General features: G+C 41.5%; 1 protein-coding gene across 4 annotated transcripts in view; it reads left to right on the forward strand.

Annotated features, from left to right (window-relative positions):
* Positions 1-21,133, forward strand: part of LOC122971352 (leucine zipper putative tumor suppressor 2 homolog) — a 34,109-nt gene that overhangs the window by 9,422 nt on the left and 3,554 nt on the right. The window contains exons 2-7 of one of the 4 annotated variants that reach the window (XM_044337956.1): positions 38-97; positions 5,905-6,035; positions 16,926-17,468; positions 18,189-18,785; positions 18,883-19,005; positions 19,662-19,808. In XM_044337956.1, coding sequence (XP_044193891.1) covers positions 16,953-17,468; positions 18,189-18,785; positions 18,883-19,005; positions 19,662-19,808 — 1,383 coding nt within the window. In that variant the 5' untranslated portion in view covers positions 38-97; positions 5,905-6,035; positions 16,926-16,952. Of the gene's footprint in view, positions 1-37; positions 98-3,360; positions 3,466-5,904; positions 6,036-9,832; positions 9,993-16,925; positions 17,469-18,188; positions 18,786-18,882; positions 19,006-19,661; positions 19,809-21,133 lie in introns of those variants that run through there. The other 3 variants (XM_044337957.1, XM_044337955.1, XM_044337958.1) reach the window with 3 other exon arrangements.

A 21,133-nucleotide genomic window follows, 5' to 3' on the forward strand; every position in this document is an offset into this window, starting at 1 on the left:
TCTCCATCCTTGTTCCCTTTTTCTGTCTTCCTTTTAGTTTTCCTGCACTCGGAGGTATGTAGCTGGACTTATGTAAGTCGGACGACCCCTCCCTGAGGTTGGTTGTTTGGATATTTTTAAATACACTTCTCTTTGCTCTCTGTGTGATTTCTGGCCTGATTATTCTCCTGCTGGGAGGCCACGAGATGGACAACAGAGAAACACTCTATTAAACCCACATACTGATACGCATCAAGTGATATCTTACACATACAAGACACAAGTCAGCGATATCGTGTTTACAAAAGACTTGACAAAAGGCTTCCCGTCGGGTGGGAGGCAGGTTGACTGCGAGGTGAAGAGGTCGCAGGGAAGAACGAGGGTGCAAATTATAAACTATGTGGGTGGTGGGATGCACTGTGGGGCAGTAGCCACGTCACAGCGTTGCATAAGGACTTACACAGGCAGAAAGAAGCACTCAAACAATGCCCAGTCCATCCATCCATGTTAACATAATAACATCTAGGCTGGTTTGTTGTTGACTTTTTCTGTTCTATGTATTCATTTAGCTATTTTTATCTCTTTACTTTTAGTCGGCAGATAAACACATCAGCAGTTGGACCTTTCCATGCAGGCTTTCTATCGTAAAGTCAAAACAAACAAAACAAAAAAAACCCATAATTAAACATAATTTTACTGTAGATCATATCCAGTTTACTCAAACCAATCTTTTTTTCTTCACAAGTACAGTTCATGTGGTGCTTTTATTATCAGTTGAACACAGATTAAGGGCTGCAAATAATGATTATTTTCATTATCGATTAATCTGTTGTTTTATTTTGTCCTCAAAATGTCAGAAAATAGTAAAAAAAAATGCTCATTATCATTTCAAACACCCGAAGGTAACAGATTCAAATCGCTAATCGCTAAACCCTGATATTCAGTTTACCATCATATATGATAAAGAAAAGCTCGTATTTAAGTGAATATTTGGCATTTTTGCTTGAATAGAACCCCTAAAGAAACAAATCAATTATCAAAATAGTTAAATCTCTATTGTTTGACTAATTGATTAATCGACTAATGGTTGCAGCTCAACACAGATTATATACACTTATATCTGAAATATATGATTTACACCAACAATCTAATTACACCAACATTTCACACCTACAGGGGCAAAAATGACTCCAGATCAACTACTGTATATTTCTAGTTTGACTAAAAAAACCCATCACTTAGGGTCCACTTACCAGCTTTTATTGGATCTTTCAGTTGCTTCTCATGACCTTCATCAGTGGATGTAGTTTGCTTGGTTGTCATGGAGATGCACAGTTTTGAAGGAATGCCTCAAATGATACACGCAAGACTAGACAACAATTAAATATTCTTGTTTATCGACTTTTAGTGGAGTCATATTGTGATGATATGATCGTCTTATTCTACAAATATCATTTATCCAGAGTTATGTTTCGGAGTAATAATTAAAAACAAAATTAGCTACTGAAGTTTGGTCTCATGTAATGCAAAACAGGAGAACACAGTCTATTGCTTTGAAAATCTGTTTTTATTTAAATTATTTATCATGCATACATTTGCCATATCAATACTGACATTGGAAACTATCCTTCAACCTCAACGATCTCAACCGTTTCGGCGAGCCCTAATAGCCACGTATCCATCAAATATGCATTTAAATAATGCTAGTTTCACAAGAACGACCTCACAGTATCTGTAATGCTGTGGTTTGTAGGAGCAAGGCTTTGCATTAAAAAGGTTGCAACATTTTGCATAGCGAGGTTCATTTCATGCTCAGCACTTTTTTAATAACAGACATCTTGTTTTTGAACATTACTTCTCCCAACAAAACACCACCTCTTCACTCGCAGCTGCAGGGTTTGGTCCTTCCCTTCCTCCACGGTCGCTCTGACCCCTCTTTGGTCCCTGTTTCCTCCTCATCCTCAATCCCTCACTACCAACTGCACAGTAGAAAATCTTTTTTTTTTTTCTCTCTCCGTAGATTTTTTAGATGTAGGAGGATGTTTGAGGTTTGGCCCGGCTGATTCTACGTGAGCATGTCTGAAAAAACGCAGACATTTTGGGGCTGTTTAAGATGGAATGCGATGCTTTCCATGTGGGCCATCTATTCGCCGTCCAAACAAGGCATACATGCCAATTTTCCCAGCGGATTGGATTCACATCCTCTGCCCATTTCATCCTTTTTTTTTTTTTAAATAAGCAGCTGTATGATTTCAGAATTTCCAGTCTCCTCTTAAAAAAAGTAGTTTCTTTCTCTGCATTTATGCTTTTTATTATGTTCTCGACCACAAGCGTATATGATGAATGAATGGCATGTTTTCAGTTGTTTTATAACAGTTAATTGTGCATTTTAGCATTGTCTCCCAGAGTACAGTAGTGTCAACACCTCTGTTTTTTTTTTTTTATGATATCCCACTCATGCTGCACTACTTCCCTATTTTCTGAATGGCGTTTGTTCAGGGTGTTGGTCCCACCATCTCTCATTGGGGTTATTAACTTGCCTGGAGCCTTTTGTCACACAGTTGAAGAGTAAAATAATAAACGTTAACTGCTGCGGGGTGGCAATGTTTGGATATGGAAGAGGTGGGCCGCCACCCTATTCCTTAATAGTATGTGTGTGTGTGTGTGTGTGTGTGTGTGTGTGTACACGTTCACATGCTTTTTGTGAGTGTGCGTGCCTGAAAGCCTGGCAAACACAGAACCTCATTTATCCTCATTACTTCTCCTCTATTACGCTGCCCTTCTCAATAGGTATCTAAATTTATTTCCTGCACCACATCCTATTTAATGTAACACGCACTGGTACTAACTATGAATGTAATCAGGCTCTAAATCGCAGACTGTTCATTTTTGTGCATTGCTTTGAGGTTTTGGTGTCTTTTTTTAATAATTGAATAACTGTTTAAACATTTGATGGTTCAAGGCTCTCTAATTTATTGTTTTTCTTGGTCTTTCATTACTGTAAATGTAATATTTTTGAATGACATCACCTTGGTTTATTGACCGAATGATTAATTGATCAATCATGAAAATAATTAGCAGAATAATTGATACTTATGCATGTAGAAATGCAGCTACAGACAGTGTTTCAGTGTATACATGCCATGACTGTAGCTTCATGCTTCTCGTTGCAAAGCAGGTATAATCGTCATTTTTTTGGGGGGGGGGGGGGGGGGGGGGTAAAAATCCACAAATTTCTACCATAAATCAATCCGAGCACTTGAACAGACGGACACACCTTCACTTCATCTTCTCCTTTTGTCATTTTATAGAGCATCAACATTCAACAGCTGTCGCAAACCATTAGTCGATTGATTTTCTCGTTGTCTGTTCAGAGGCTTTAGAGCGATACGAGAGAATCTTCCGTACGATTAACACGGTGATGGATCAGCCGTATTAATTCAGTTTACACCAAAGTCCAGTGAGATCTGAAAAGAATGTCAAAAGGTGAGAGAAAGATGGAGACAGACTTCATCTCTATTGATTGTTAAGTAGGGATGAAGAGACGGATGTTGTAAAGAAGTACTTACTGTGGGAATAAAACATTTTTTTTTTTTTTTTACACCCGTAATGACAGTAATGTTTAATCAATCACCTTTTCAATCAGAGGGCGTGCATCTGCTTTGAACTGTCATGAAAGCAGTAAAATGGCTTTACTTCCTGAGGGCGATGAACGAGTAACTCCTCACCGGTTACTTGTTCACTGCATCGATTGTTGATCGATTTGCAGGTCAGTTAGCAGGTCACAGTGAGGTTTATCGGTATTGACGTCTGTCTTTAGAGGTGCCTGTTCAGCAGATGAATAATGTGATGAAATGGTAATCGCACCCTCTACTCTCTGTTTACTCAGCGCACATGCTCCTATTTCTGTATCTCTCTCCCTCTGCTGTAATGAGGATTATCTCCATCGGTGCAGAATAGCAGGGGAGGGGAGCGGCCCTAACACCTGTTTATGATCTGCGGGTTAACTGTCAGCCTTTAAAATAAACAGCTATTAACGTATTACTTTACAAGGCTTCTACCTAACCCTCTGCACCTTTCCTCTTACAGTCCGACCATATAAAATACACTATGGCTTGGCACGGTGACAGTTTAAGAAGCCGTCTGGATTGAGCTGCATAACATGTGGGAAGCCGCAGTGTCCTCAGCTCTTCCATCTGCCTGTAACATACTGTACTAGTATTTTTGCAGACAGACGGAAGAGCTGAAGGTTTGCATAGCTCTTAAGTAAAGCCTGTACAGTGGCAGCAACCCCGCGGGCAGTTGGAAAGTAACGTTGGGTTTTAGCAAACATCCCTGATCCTGCTGTTAAAACAGGATGCTTATTAACCAGTTAGCTACTTCATTCGCTCTCAGTTTCAGTTTCTACCACAGCACACCACAACTGTAAGGTTCAGACTTCCAGTTTAAACTGGAGATCCAGTGCAAACACAGCCTCATGGTGGTGTTTTCCTTCATTTTATTCAATTATTGAGTCGTTGTTGTTGTTTTTATGGTATTTTTTTGGTCCAAAAACATGCATAAGCAATAATTAGTACAGTGCATACCTCAGCCTTTTTTTTTTTTTACAATCTTCTAAATTTGTTATGTAAATAAGAGCATGTTTTGAAATTTTTAATCTGCATTTGAATCTGATCAACATCAAACATCTCAATCTGCATCAAAAACTAAGAACCTGTTTCTTGGTCTGTGGTATAACCGTTTATTAAATTGATCTATTAGCCTAACTGATTTTTAGAGGAAACTAAATTTCCAGTTAAAGTGAAGTTAGAGATCCAAACAAATGGGACCGAGATCATAATCTCCTCCATTGAGGTTACGACATGGGCTGGATGGTCGTCGGTTTATATTTGTTGAAAACTGGAATATCACATTTAGGTTGATTAATGTTGGGGATTTTTGTACAGCCCTAGTAACAACAATGTACCTGCATGTTAGTGTCTTTTAATGCCTAACTGGCCTTCAGGCTAGTGCTAAAATGCTGCGCGTGTTTATAGATTTCAGTTACGCTTTGACATGAGGAGGGACGGATTGCACGCTGAAAAGTTAGGCTGGAAAGAAGAGAGTTCAGTAAACCTGAAGAATTGGATTTGAGCCCAGTGGCAGTGGAATATTTCTTTTTCTATTAGTGTGATCAATTTATTTTACCTGACCTCCTGTCCTTTGCTGTGAAGGCGGTAATGCCAAATGTAATTTTAAAATAATATGCAATTACAACCTTCTCATGGCAGCAGGATTGTGCATAGTCAGTTTGAAATAATGGCTGTCTGGTGGTCTACTCACCTCAGGCACTTCTTGTAGTTTCTTATGCTCTTCTACTCCACTTACATATTGCTTTACCACTAATTCACCAGTATAATGAATTACAGATGGACTTTTTTCTAGATGGTGGCAGCAAGCTTCTCACCTTTTTCTTTTTAGATGTCAAAGCAGAATTTGATCCGAAATTCGTCTGTTTTATTAACATTTACCTAATTTAATTTCTGTAAAACATGATCTTTTTTCTTAGAAACTGTATTTGTCTTAATTTTAAACTGTATGACCTTACAAAATAACAAAGACTCCGTGGGAAAACCCATAAACCTTTTGTGGTGGTTCATAAATATGCGAAGGAATAAACAGTTAAGTTGTTTAGTGAACTGGGTGTTAGTTTTGGGCTCAGCCTTCACTCTTGTTGACATGGAAAATTCCCCCAGTTTCAACCTTTTCTCAGTGTGAAGGATTTTTGCCTTCATGACTCAGATTTTCCTCTTTCTCACTGTTCTATAAACACACTTGTCACATTTCAGGTTTTTCCAACTCTCCACAGCGGTAGTAGTTTGAGTGCTTCTCTTCTGCTGATTCAACAACATGCATTTTTTTTTTTGTTTTTTTTAATCCCTTCAGTACCAGAGAACAGAGAGACAGATAGAGAAAGAAAATCTGCTCACTGGCGTGAGTTCCTGGGATGCTCGACCGACCTGTACCCCATGCTTTTCTAAGGCCTCCAGAAGCTGAAGACAGGGTGTCATTGACAGGTAAGCGGAGCCTTGACGACTAAATGTGGTTTGAATTCGAACAAATGAGAACTCTGAACTCATTGCTGTTTGCCTGATATGTGAAACAGAGCTTTCTGGATCTGACCTTGAAGTTTGATTTTATGCAAACGTTCTCAGATTACTGCAGGAATCTTCTCAAAGAATTGCTCCTTTGAGTTGTGTAATATCTGAAACCAAGCAGTTTTTTTTCTTCTTCTTCTTCTAAAGAGCCATTTCTGGTGGTGACTTTATTGACGTTAAGAATTGACTGCAGCATACCGCACACATAGTGTGTTCGTCCCTCTGTGTGTGTGTGTGTGGATGTTAACACATTCCTGCTGCGTGGGAGTTAGCAACAGATCTTAATCATGGATAGGGTTTTGCTGTAATTCCAGAGCTGGAGGCGTAACCCTAATCTCTTTGGCACATTATACAGTAAATCAGAGTGTGGCTAAGTCGGGTCCCTGCCAACTCAATACAGCCAGCCCATTTCTGTGGATTTATGACCGGACTTACTAGGAGTAGTTATTTCAATCTACAAAAGTCTCTCTCCCTCCCTTTCATTTGTGTCTAAAACTGATGAAACACCCCCTACCAAGCGCTAAACCTTCACGTTAGTTTTATTTCGGAGGTGTTCGTGGATTGCTTTGTGCCACGGCGGATTATTTTGGAAGTAGTCATTCCAAAGGGCCGGCTGGTCGAGGCCAGTTTTAGCTGCAGTGTCCAGTGGGAGAGATGTCCCCACACAGAGGCAGCGCAGACACTGATGGATGGCCTAGCTTTCTGTCAGTTTTCTGGTCCCAGATGTTAGCCGTTGTTATGAAAATATATAAGGAAGCAGGCTGACGGACCGCAGAGAGATGGGAGCTCGGCCTGTGATGGATGACCACCTGCTGGGCATCCGCTATAGATACAGATAAACTAGGATTGCGGTCTCTAAGGAGCCACTCTCAACGTTCACCAGAAATCGGCCCACAGACGGCACTCCTAAATGTTTTGTATAAACTTCATATGATTTTTAGGAGGATAAACCAAAAAACCACTAGACAGATGTAACCAAAATTACTGCAAAGCCACACTGAAATGATTTAACTGGTATTTTACTTTGTTTTCCCTCATGGTTTTGCCTTGGCTGTCCTGCAAACACGGAAATAAGCCACAGAGTCGTCATTTTACTTTGCTGCTTCGGCTTGTAAATCAACTACTTCGAAATGGGCTGAGTCATGTTAGACCCCCCCCCCCCCCCCCTCCCCGGCCACATGCCTATAAAGAGGTAGTGTTAATGGTGGCATTCACAGAGGTGATTTGCAGCCTGCCTCTTTATCCCAGCACTGGTGGCCTTGAGGCAGCTGATTGATGGTGTTTGTCGTCCAATCTCGCACTCTTAACTCAGAGTGGTTTCTGTTGCTTTGGCTGCAGCGGGACGGGACTTCACATGTGGCACAGTGTTCTAAAGACCTCCCATTAAGACTTGACCAAGAATGACCTTGAACTCCCTCCTCAGCCCTGCATCTCATTGCCTCAAGGACAAACTCGGTGCCTACCAGTGTGACCCAGTTATAGGAGCAGAGAGAGAGAGAGAGAGAGAGAGAGAGGTGAACAGAGAAAGGGAGAGGGACAGATCTGTGTTTGTGTGTGTGTGTGTAAGGCGGTGGCAGGGCATAGCCTACTTCTCGTACCCTACTTTACCCCTCTCTTCATCTGGAGGCTGAGCAGCTGAGCTCTGACTGCACTGTCTCTTTCTGTTGTGTGTGGGTTTTTTTTTTTTTTTTTTCATTTATTTTGGCCAGATGGTGGATTACAGGTCAAGGCAAAGGCTGAGTGCTGCCACTGCCTCCTCCGCCCCGCTGGCTGCCTCGGTGTCTTCCAGCGGGGAAGAAGCAACAGCAGCTTCAGTGCGAGGTGGATGCAGACCGACAAAACAGCACGAGCGACACCGAGGCAGCGAGCGGGGTGGAGAGACGGAGGAGGAGGAGGAGGAGGAGGCACCTGCACCGTGACTTGCTCTCCCCCGCTGCTTCCATCTTCTCTCCCTCTCTCTCTCTTCACTCTCCTCACCTCTCTTCCTATCGGATCACCGCCGGCGGGGAAAAATAAAAAAAAACAACTTGTTGCACTGCCCCCAAGTGGCCAAAAAAAATCAAATAATGCAGGTTAGATTTTCTTTATTGAATCCCATTATTTATATTTTTATAGCCATCAATGTATTTGCATTATATAGAGAAGCAATCGTAAAGAATCGCCTCTCTGTTTACAGATTTGAGTGATGCTTTGCCCACACAGGTTTCAAACTGTGCACTGGCGTCACTTACCAGTCATTCACAGGAAACAAAGCATGCATGTGCAGGGTGCGTTGTGGACGACAAGGACAGATTCATGTGCACACATCACATAATACAGAAGACAACATTTGATTAGTAATTTGTGTTAGAAGACATTACTCAGGAAAAAAAAGTAAGGGAGGGTGAGATGCATATTAAATTATCTCACTTTTCTACATTTCGCAGTTCCCTTACTCAGAGTATTGCCACTGACCCGTTAGGAAGACTCTTTCCACTGTTTTCCTGGATACAGTTTGGTGTTATAGGACCTTGACAGTCTCCTTTCTTAAAACAACGTGACTTGATGAATCATCTTAGCCTGGGGGTTTTGTTTGGCTGCGCTGTAAACAGAAACACGAGTTGCTTTTCTTCTGTTGCACATTTAACAAAGAGGTCAGGTTACATACATATAATTTTGGACTGAACTCTGGGACTGGTATTATTAAAAAGCTCTCGCTTGTTAACACCATTCACTCACTCATCGACCAGGACTAATCTTAAGACTGTATGTACGTACGTCATACATCCAGCTCTGCCAGTTGAAATGTTATGATCCTCTCTCGTCTTTGCTTTCAAGGAATATCAGTGCTGATCTTTTATAGGTTTACCTCATAAGTCACGGTGACGGCTTCTTAAATTAATAATTTGTTTCCTAATTAACTTTTATTCTTTGTCAGGCTTTAGTGTGTGCGTGTGTGTGTGTGTGTGTGTGTGCTTTTATATCAGATCGACAGATGAGAAGCAGGACTGCAGTGTGTTTGAATGTTCATAAAGATGCTGTTTTCATGCTCTGGTTTATTATAGTTTTACTTATACTCTGCTAAAATGAAAAGGAGATGGCCTCCCTGCTTTTTTTACTGTCTTCACTTGCATCATGTTTAGTTTTTATCTTTTAGGCACTCACATGAAGACTCAATTTTGAGAATGAGAAGTCTAAAAACAAAAAAGCACTGTGGCAAATAGAATTCCAGACTTTCTTTTTTTTTTTTTAAAGTGAGATGATATCCTCATGCAGGTCCACTTTCTTTTTACTCTCTATCCCCTTTCTGTTTGAAATAGGCAGGGACAGCAGAATAGTCTTCAACTGACAGCTCGCCTTTCCCTGGCTTTCTGTTTCTTTCTCCTTTCTTTCCTTTTTACTGCCTCACAAAGGCAATAGGGGACTTTGCAGAGAGTAGTTTCTTTGGTCAAAGGAAATGGTAGAGGAGGAGTGGAGCAGGGAGAGAGAGAGATAGATAGATAGAGAGAGAGAGAGAGAGAGAGAGAGAGAGAGAGAGAGAGAGGAGGTGTATCTGTCACAGAGAGGCTGGGCCGAGAAGAGGAGGAGAAGGTAGGAGGAGGAGGGGTGCACGAGAGAGAGAGAGGGAGAGAGAGGGGAAAGGAGAGGGAAGGGGAGGGGACTGTGCTCCCATTCACATTGGCGGCATTTGGCTTGAGAATGAGCAGTTTCTTTCTTTTTTTTGGGGGGGGGGGGGTGGTTAGAGAAGTTTTCCTCAGGAGGGTTGATCAGAAACGGAGCCAAACATCCAGGAGAACAGGAACATAGTGAGCCGACTAAAACCTGAGACTGAGCTGAGACTGGATAATAAGGAGGAGCTGGTCAGCACCACAACAGATATGCAGGGAACAAGCTGGGGTAAGAAACTCGGAGGGAAAAGATCGTTGGAGAAAAGGGGAAGTTGACTTTATTATGCTGGCAATCCATGTGACAGTGATGTTTGGTATTTGCTCTTTCCATTTCATTCACTGACTGGCTTATACAGTCACTGTGAAAGAATTACGTGCTTTATAATGACATGTAAACGATGTTGTGCAGGTTTATTGCATGAATCTCAATAGAAATCCACTTCCATTGATCGCTTTGGAAGCTACTTTCCAGTCACTGCTCATTAAAACAAAAACAGTGACAAGCTGAGGACATTAATCCAGTCTGTGTGTGTGTGTGTGTGTGTGTGAGTGTGTGGATAGAGAAAGGAGGCCTCAGCTCTCTTTCAGTGCAGTATAATCATTGACAGTGGTCAGTGCATCATTCAAACAAACCTGTAGGCCTTCATGAGAGATGCCTGTTTAGTTAACTGTTTTCTTTTTATACGGGTTGCCACTTGTAGTATTTATACCTTGTGCATAACTGGTGTGATTAATCCACAAAAAATGAATCACGATTTCCAGCTTCTCAAATGTGAGAATCTGCAGCTTTTCTCAGCTTTATCTTAGTGTATATTATCAATAAGTTTTGGACTGTTGGTCAGACAAAACAAGCACTTTGAAGAGATCACCTATTTTCTGACATTTTTATGCCAAACAGTGGAAATAATCCCCAGTTGGGAGCATTAACATTTGACACGGTGACCTGCGGTGTCTGCCTGTGGAAAGGTAGGTTGTCTACAAAAACCAAAATAGGTTTGTCACACTTTCCCTCCATGTTCCAGTTTCTAGAGAGAGAGAAAGAGAGAGAGAGAGAGGGGAAGAATACAGAGATGCAGAGAGAGCGAGTGGGATACAGAAGTTTGGGCATAGAGATGGAGAGTGGAGGAGGGGGATCTCCAGACTCATTTGTTCCCTCATGCAGACGCTCGCTGCTGAAAACTGAGACACTCTTCTTCTTTTCTTTTCTTTTCTTTTGCTCTACTTCTTTCTCTCCACATCCTCCTCGAATCTGAGATGGTGTTGCTCTCAGATGAAGGCCAATAAACAGAGCTTTCTTCTTCTTTTTTTTTTCCGTCAACATTTCACCTGGTGTGGGGAATATTTTTAGACTCTCGCCGCTGTGGCAGTAGATGTGTGTTTTTGGCGTGGTACTAACAAAGAAGGATTTAGTCCAGGCTCTTGCAGTGTGTCTGAAAGCATGTTAGTGTGACGTTGCAGTCTTGCAGGGCAGGGCCATTAAACCGTGGCAGGGCAGGGCCATTAAACCGTGTATACTGTACCTTTTGTAAACTATAAAAAGGCTTTTATACTGTTTGTTCCTCTCATTGAAAAATCTCAGACGCAGTCAGATGAAAGGTTTCCCTGCATGCCAATGAATGTCATCTAAGTTGATCCAGACCTTGTGTGTGTGTGTGTGTGTGTGTGTGTAATGAATACACTGCTGTGGTTGGAGAGACCTGACTGTCAGTGTGTGAACTCATGTGACTGAGGTGACTACAGACTTGGTTTCACCTTTATCACCATATCTGGTGATCTGGTGTAGACTGAAATCTCAGTATGAATTTTAAAATGTATTGATCACATTGATCATGACTGATTAAGTATATAGATTTCTTGTCTCTGTTGCAGCTCGTATTTCACCACAGAGCAAAATCTACTGAAAGACGTCATTGTGTAAAATGCTCTGATAGCAGCTTCCCATGATCTGTGTCCAAGTTGTTTAACTAGCTTTTTTTGATAAGCTTTGAGTCTAATAAATCTCCTCCTGTCTTTTTATTCATGCTACATGTAGCATCGTGCCTCTAGGGATAACAGTGTTGGTCTGTTGGTTGGTCCTCAGAATGATTTTTAATCACTTTGGTGACAGTTTTTCAGTGTCATCATATGCTCAAAATTTAAATTTTTCCAGTAATTTATACTTTAGTTTATCATGACATATTTGCACAACTCTTGACATTCCCATCAGCCTCAGCTGTACTTTGTGTTTAGTGCTAATTAGAAAATATTAGCATGCTAACACGCTAAACTAAGATGGTGATCATGGTATGGTTCCAACTAACCATGATCATAAGTAGGCTCTACTTGGGTCCAGGTAGATAAAATCACTCAGTTTCAACTTATGTAAATCTGACATTAGATCATTCACTCTTTTCAAACTAACAAATTTTGGGCCACACACCTGCCTGAGTTGTGTGCACTGCAGTAACTGAGTGGGGACTAGAGGCTTCTCTGTGTGTAGCCGCCTAACTAGCGTCTACGGATAGCCTGCATGTGAGGCGTTTAGGAGACGCCTGTACATTGTAGTGTCTACCGATAACTTTAATTTACTTAAAATAGTTTAAAGCTGAACCTTAACATTTTAATTTGATAAGGGGTAGTGAAGGATTCGGATTTAATGATACAAGGTTCGATGAAATCCATAAATTGTATGAATGTATGCAACAATATGTACTGGAGCCTGACTGGGTTTTTTAGGCTGTACTGACATCTATATTTGACAGTTTAAAGAGACCTACTAACAATATATCAACAAAACTTTCAATAAGGATCCCTTAATTTAAAGTATTATGACTGAGATATGTACTGAGTAAGACATTTACAGTTGAAAAACTTGTCAATGCTCTGTGGTGGTCAAACTATGTGATGTAGACACTGTTTCTAAATCACCTCAAACATATCAGCATTTCTGTTTTGCAATTTCTTGTTACTTCTTAATTCTTGTAACTTATGTGATGTGAAATTGCAGCAATTGCATTTTCTCTCTGTGTGCTGCTTCTCTCGGGTTACATCTAAACCGGTAATTCCATAAAACTGTCAGTGCTGAAGTCATGGAATAAAATCCTGAAGCCTTGGTGTGACAGTCAATCCCAGGAGAGCTACTGCTGAAAAGCAAAATGTTTGACGCTGGTGAAATTTTACTTTAAATCTCCTCTCCCGAGCTGTGCCATGTGACTGATGAGACACCAGAAAAAACAGTGGCTGTGGAGTCACACCGTCCACCAGTGAATGTCAACACGCTGACCAGTGCTCGTTCTGCCCGTGTTTAGGCTCGGCTCTCATTAGCCAGTCTGCCCCCACATTCCTCATACTGGAGGAGTGACTGACTGAGTCCGTCTGTCTGCTGCCTGACTGAGGGACATTTAAGACCTTCAAAGGTTTCCCAGACAATAACAGTCTGCTCACAGTAAGAGTCAGCTGACACTGTAGACGAGACAGCATAATACCCTTTTTGTTTGTACATTTATCATTATTTCAGTACTGAATTGATGTTTGATTGAGAAAGAAAACTGTTCAGACAGAATTTTGATAATCAGTTTAAGAATTAGAGACTAGAGCAACGTTTACATCTCGCTCTTATATTGGCTGTTTCCTCTTGTCTTCCTCTTTTTAAAAGGAACCTACAAATAATCAAACGCGTCAATCAAAATCACAGCTTTTTGGTTTCCAGCTTCTTAAATGTGAATTTCTTTATTGTATGTGACAGTAAATTAACTGTTTTGTAAGTGTTTGTCGGTCAAAACGAGCAATTTGAAGACTTCATTCTGAGCTCTTGGGAATTGCGATGGGCATTTTTCGCTATTTTTTTGACATTTTATTGACAAAACGATTCATCAGTTCATCATTAAAATACTCGTCCATTCACCCCTCCGCACAGTTGGCATCCATCCATCCACCACTCATTAGTAGTTAATGTCCATTTATCTTCTATTAGGCTGATTCAGAGCGTATTGATGACTGTCAGAGCTATAGAACGAATGAAGGCTTTAAGATGCTAAGGAAGGGTCCTGGCCTCTCTGTCAGCCCTCTGACCCTCCCCTCCTCCCCCTTCTAATGTTTGAGGCCCCGGTCACTATGACAACAAAGGGGAAACCAGGACTGCATGAACATGTTGGGGGGGCTTTTGAGACCCTTTTGCTTTCCTTAGTTGAGTCTCTGCGTAGTTTCAGTCGTCTTGAGTCCGGAAGGATTAGAGCTTATTCACTTATCTGGAGAGAGTTAGACTCCCCCCCTGCCCCCCCAGACCAGAAATACTGATGTGAGGAAAGCAAACAGCAAAGACAGAAGCTTTAGACGCTCTGAGAAGGTGCAACCTAAAATTTAAAACTAAACCAAAAGGTGTCACTGACCTGTGCACCCGTAGAGTTTGGTAGAAGCAAATCTTCCAAGAGTCATGGTTTCAGACCCTAACTGGATTTTAACTGACAGCAGGAGTTTGTAACATACTCGGACGTTGGCGTAGTCAGTTTCATTCCCCGCCATTCAGACAGGATTATGTGTAATAAACATCGTCATGGTCTAATTAGCTTTTTTACAGCGCATACAGAAGTTAGATAAGTCGTACTGTCTGTTCGTTGGGACTGTTAATTCTGCCGCCCAAACACCACATGTTGCTCCTGCTGCCATTAGCTCAAGTCTTCCGTCATATTGACACTGATGCAATGGTTGAATTATTCAGTAGGCGGCATACTGAAACACACTTGAAACTCCGTTTGAAAGTGCATGAACTGAATGACCAAGTAGGATCAATGGACAGAGCATTTCAAGCCTCATTTTCAGCATCTCCCACAATGGATTTTAGATAATTTTCTTTTCTTGTTAAAGCTGTAGCACCTTAGAAAGCTGACGGAAAGCTTGCTAAGCTTTAAAAAGTAAGTAAATGTATTGAGAGATGCTGGTGTTATAATTACTTGCTGCTGTACAGTAGAATTCTTGTCAATGTATTTTGTATTTTCAGAGTTTTTACACACCATAATAACATATTGCAGTACCAGATTTGTCTTAGTCAGTTATTATGAGTCTAAGTAGGGATCAGCCTGAGTTTGTGTGTGCTAATTAACGTGCGGTAATCACAGTTAAATCGCAGTAGTAGCCTTGTAGGCTCTCAGTAAACTTGGCAGGTTGGCAAACGACTTGGCATGAGCCAAGTAGAAATGTGTCTGGCCGGCATGCCTGCTGTCCGCCCTTCTTTCACCTTATTAGCCATCCCCGCCACTAATTCTCAACAAGGACAGGCCCCCCCCCCCCCCAGGTTTTTATATCTTCAATGTGTCAACAGTGTCAATGGAAACTTACCAACAAATTGCAGCTCTCACTACGTCACTTGCATATTTGCATTCTTGACATACTTTCTCTTGAGTACTTCAGTCGTGTCTTTGTGACTTGGCAGACAAGTATGAAACTCCAGAGCAGGACGCACCCGTCAGTCGGATTTCCTCATATCCTGTGACCCGCCGTGATGATGTTTTTAGATCACAACTGGTGGTGTTGTGCGTGTGAGTTAGTGCACCATGACCTCATCATCATGTGTCCTGTTGGCTATTGTTCTGTACACAACACTCAACAATTCACCATCTATGGGACAAACTGGTATCACAGTCCAACTGTGGCTGTTATAGTGTCAATATTTACCAGCAGTCTTGTGAGAGTGAGGTAGTGAACAAGTATGTGTGTCAGCTCTTGTGCCTTCTACATTAGTTTCTTATTTCTCACCAGTATATTCTGTATTTATGTGCACTGTTTAGATTTAAACAGCCTCTGCTACAGTACCACAGCAAGTTCAACCTGTCTCCTCTCCTCTGTGTTTCTCCCTCGAGGTATTATCCACAGTTATGAACTTTTAGTTATTCCTAAGGCTGATAAGATGTGTGGCGACAGTAGCCTTTGTTGCTGTCAGGAAAAATACCAGCATGTTAGAAGCCATTTTACATCTCAAATGAAAAGAGACCCTTTTCTTCTGCTGCCTCATGCCTCGCCGGCCGAATGCCTCGAGCCCCGTTTATGCTGCTTGAATGGGCTTAATGAATGGCCTCTCCTGGTTCTCGCTGTGTGGGCCACCATGGTATTGTGGGATATTTGTATGTTTCAGTCAACTGTATATCATCTCTGTTTTGCCTCTGTCATAGTCGTTTTGTGGTTTGGACGTAGAAAAATTCCTTAAAGGCACCCTTGTGTGCAGAATGAAAACACGTTGACCAATATATTAAACCAAAATAAGATACAGATCTGAGCTTGAGGCTTGGATTTGACTCCATGAAGACTTGATATTAAACCTAAAAAAGCAAAAATATTCAAGTCTCAATATTTGAGACTTGACTTGGATTTGTCTAAAAAGACTTTAGACTTGCTATTATGAGACTAGAGACTTAATTTGGACTTCTCTCGAATGACTTGAGTCTTGCTATTACAAGATTTGTTCTAGACTTGTTCTTAAGGACTTGAGATTTGACTTGAGAGTAGACTTGGGAGTTGTCTCAAATGAAAAAACTTGACTTGAGTTGTTGTTGACACTTATAAGATTGACTTGAGACTTGACTTGTACTTTTCTCAAATGACTGAAAAACTAACTTGTGCTTGTCCTTAATGACTTGAGAATTGTTTAGAGATTTGACTTGAGACTTCAAACATGGCTTGAACTTGTCTCAGTGACTTTAGACTTGTTTTAACAATTTGAGGCTTGACTCAAATGACCTGAGACTTGACTCGGACTTGTCCTTAACCTGACTTGAGTTGTTGTTGACACTTATAAGATTGACTTGAGACTTGACTTGTACTTTTCTCAAATGACTGAAAACCTAACTTGTGCTTGTCCTTAATGACTAAAGAATTGTTTAGAGATTTGACTTGAGACTTCAAACATGGCTTGAACTTGTCTCAGTGACTTTAGACTTGTTTTAACAAGTTGAGGCTTGACTCAAATGACCTGAGACTTGATTCGGACTTGTCCTTAAGAGACTTGACTTATGTCTTTACATTGTCACAAGACTTGAGGTTTTACTTCGGCTTGTCTTGAAGAATGAGTTGAGAATGACTTGTGGCCCCCCAAAACACCATGAATGAAAATAAAAAATATAATTGAGAATAGCTGTTTAAACATGTATTAAAACATCTTTGTGAGTCTCACACTGTTATTTCTCTCTCTCAGAGCGAGTGACCCCCCTGAGCTGCCACCATGGCCCTGGTTCAGGCTCTGCCCATATCTGCTGAGCCCCACAACCCAGGCCTCAGTGGAGGAGCCCGCAGACGACGCCCGTCCGGCTCCTCTCCCCCCATCAACGCACCACCCTCCAGTCTGGATCCTATGGGTTCTGTCAGCAGCCTCATCGCCACCCGCCCAGGCCCCTACCAGGACCCTCGCTCTGGTGTCGAGCTGGGAGCCAGGGTCCGACGGCCCACCCCGGGCGCCTCCTGCCTGGGCTCCGAGTCGCCCCAGGACCCTTTACTGCAGAGACGCACTCCTCCGGTGAAGAAACAGAGCTCCACGACGTCCAGCAGGGGGCTGGAGAAGGAGAGTGGGAACGCGAACTACACCTATCTGAATGAGGACTATGTAGGTGACTGGAATGACAACCTTGTAACTGCTTCCAGCCCAGGAAGCGATGCAGACGACACTAAAGGATCAGGGATGAATGGGAACATGGGGGGACCTCCTCCAAAACTGATCCCCGTGTCAGGAAAACTTGAGAAGGTGAGTCTTTGAATACAATATTTTGTATTTACTGTTGGGCTGCGTGATTCAAATTTCATTTTATAGATAAAATAAGCAGATACAAATCCAGTACTACCATAAAGAAATCTACTCACTGATGTGCAACATTGCCCATAATTGATTAATACAACCAGAGATATTATAATTTTAGGGTATATAAATAAACTTCTCTTGGTTATATAAACCTCAAAGTCCATTTAAGAACTTTTTTGATCATATCACATGAACTTCATCCACAGATGGAGTTTGCTCAGTGAAGGTTCAAAGTTCATTATTGTGGAAACTGTACTTGACAAAACAGTCTCACCTCAAGGTCTACTTAGTAGGTGTTCTAGACCTTTCAATCATATTACATGATCTTCATCAGCAGATTGAGTTTGACCTGACTTGACTTTAAAGGTTGGCGTACTCAGTATGGCGAAATCTGACATTGTTTTATATGTATTCTATTATTATTTTGAATATTTATCATCATGTTTCCCATCAATAGTTTACTTGAATGTTGTTTTTTTAACTTTTCTTAACAATACCTCACAATTTTTTTGATTTTTGAGTAAACATTTCATAACATTAGCAGGAGGATCTACTGTAGTAAATTAGACAGAAGTGATGTCAACTTTCAGGCACTTGAATTTAAACACTCCTGTTGAAAATCTTGCTTGCCTCTCACTCTTTGTTCTGTCCTGTTTTCTCATCTAGAATATGGAGAAAACAGTGCTGCGGCCCACTGCCTTCAAACCTGTCATTCCCAAGAGCCGTACCTCCATGCAGTACCTCTCCCCTCGCCATTGTGCCAACGCATCAGAAAGCCAAAACAATCTGAACCTGCTCAGCCCCACACACAGGGATGTGTCGCCATCTTGTTCTGAGAAACGCAGCTCGTACAGCGGGGGGCGTAACGGCGGTGGAGGCAGCAGCCAGTCCTGCTCGCTGTCCGACTCGGGCCGCAACTCCCTCTCCAGCCTGCCGCCTTACAGCAGCGCCGGCTACAGCCTGGCGTCAGGAGAGGCCTCTGCTGGCCATCTGGAGCCCATGAAGAGCGCTCCGCCGGTCACCGCACATGGACACTCGAACTCAGACAGCGGGCGCTCATCTTCCAGTAAGAGTACAGGCTCCGGGTCAATAAGCGGGCGAGGACAGCCCCTGTCTGACAGTGGGTCTAGCGGGCGCTCACCTGGCCCGGTGGAGGGATATGAGGGGGTGGTGAGGGACCTGGAGGATAAGCTGAGGGAGAGGGAGCTGGAGCTGCAGCAACTCAGAGACAATCTGGACGAGAATGAGGCTGCAATTTGTCAGGTAGGTCTATTTCTGTCACTCTTTCCTGTTCTTTAGGTGTATTAAAAATGGGTGTACTTTGACCTCTTGCCACATATTGCAATGCCTCGTGTTTCAGGTTTATGAGGAGAAACAGAAGCGCTTTGAGCTGGAGTTGGAGGAGCTGAGGCAGGGTTGCGCCACCAGGATGCAGGTGGCCTCTCAGAAGGCCCAACGAGCCCAGCAGGTGCTTCAGTTGCAGGTCAGAACCTTTAACAACAACCTTGGTGTGATTTTACCATACAGCATGCATATACCAAGTATTTTTCTACAAATGCAGTGAAGGACAACTAGAACATACTGATAATCACTTTCATACAAAGCAGTCAGTACTTGTTGAAGTCACACAAGTTAATTTTTAAAAAGTCACATAATGTGTAGAAAACAGTAGAAGTTATGAACAAATGTTAAATGTCAATGTTACAATATATTCCAGGTTATAACATTAATTTAATGGTATTTTAGGCTAAAATTTATATACAGTTTTACCCCTCTCTGATTATCATGAGACTATTAATTTTATCCACCTTCCTACTAAGGGTTGCACAGACTAGTCGAGTTCATGCCTGTAAATCAACTCCGTCCGCTTGATGTTGAGTAGTCGTTTGCCACATGATGACAGTCAACATGGCAGCCATAAAGAAGACATGAAAATAGGAGCTAATGGCTACCAATAATTCATACATGGCTCGCTGTCGTGGTTTACTGGGACACTTGAATGCAACATGAAAGCAACACCTGAGCTTTTCCTCCTATGACAAGTCAAAATATCTTCTGTGGAAAAAAAAACATATTATGACCTCATCCCAGGAAGCGTTTAGGTCAACATGGCTAATGCCGGCTGTGTCGTGGCTGCAGGTTTATCAGCTCCAGCAGGAGAAGAAGAAGCTGCAGGAGGACTTTGCTCAGCTTCTGAAGGAGAGGGAGCAGCTGGAGGAGCGCTGCACCTCCTATGAGCATGAGAAGATCCAGCTGGGACCTCGTCTGGAGGAGACTAAGTGGGAGGTGAGCAGCACTGCAGACTAATGCAACAACGGTATGCAGTGACATTATTTAAAACTGACCCAGGTGTTCAAATCAAGCATTATATAATACCATAATGACAACAATAAACAGATAAACTTATCTTAACTTAACTTTATCATTTCCTGTTCCTATCTAAACTCAGTATCACATATTGCTTTAAGCACTGCACATATTACACCATAACTTTTTATGTAAGAGGATCAATGGCAGTTTATCCATAATATATTTATAGATTTGTTTATTCACTTAATTAGAAGAAACAGAATTCAACATGATTATTATTTCTTGCGCAGTTGATGCAGGATGTGAAAATGTAGCTGTAAAGATTTTGTGGATGGTGACCAAAGTTAAAACCCTCATTTACAGTCTGACAGACACATAATTATAGTTCATTTGTTCATATGACAGCAGGAATGCAGACATTAACTCAAAAGAATCAGTCGTCCTCAATCATGCAGACGAACCAAACAGGCTGCCTCTGTAGCCTTTTATAAGCTTCAGACACAGATCAATGAGATAATTAATCGTGCCACCAAGAAAACATTTCTACACATCTAAAGGCCTCGCACAGTCACAGCACAGTGTTTGATCCCTGAGATTAACTGATCATTGTTGTCTTTTTCATACAGGGAGGAAACATGAGTTTCAATTCGCAGCTGCTTTAATTATTCAGCTGTTGTTACAGACTCCTGCTGATCTCTTCAGTCACTGTGTTGGACAATAAAAACATGTTCAGCTGAGGTTTTGTAGACCAGACCGGAGTGTGAGGCATACGCAGCTCGATGATGGTTTAAGTTGAGCCTGAACACCAAAACCTCCTTTCACATCTTTATCGGAAGTTTCTTGTAGTTTAACCTGACGATGACATGTTGTCATGTGACGCTCAGTAAAGATTTTAATTGAGTTTTGTCTTCTTCAACCAACATTGAAAAAGTTATTCAATTTTTAAATTTATCTTTAGATCTGAAACAAGTAGTCAATGATTGTTTATTTACTGTATTTTCTAATGCAAAAAATGATTATCAGCTTCTCAAAATGTGAATATTCTGTTTTTCTTTGTCTTCTATGATTGTAAGTTGAACATCTTTGGGTTTTGGACTGTTGGTTGGACAGAAAAAGACATTTAAATTTATCTACTTGGGCTCTTGGAGACAGATGGACATTTAATAGATCAAACGATTAACTGATTATTTGAGAAAATAATTGGGTAGATTAATGAATAATGAAAATAATTGTCATTGCAGCCTGATTTTTATTTCTTTTCTTCTAATTATTGATGAGCCCGTGCACCAAAAAAATAGCTT

Source organism: Thunnus albacares, chromosome 20, assembly GCF_914725855.1.
Source record: "Thunnus albacares chromosome 20, fThuAlb1.1, whole genome shotgun sequence".
NCBI classification, from domain to species: domain Eukaryota; kingdom Metazoa; phylum Chordata; class Actinopteri; order Scombriformes; family Scombridae; genus Thunnus; species Thunnus albacares.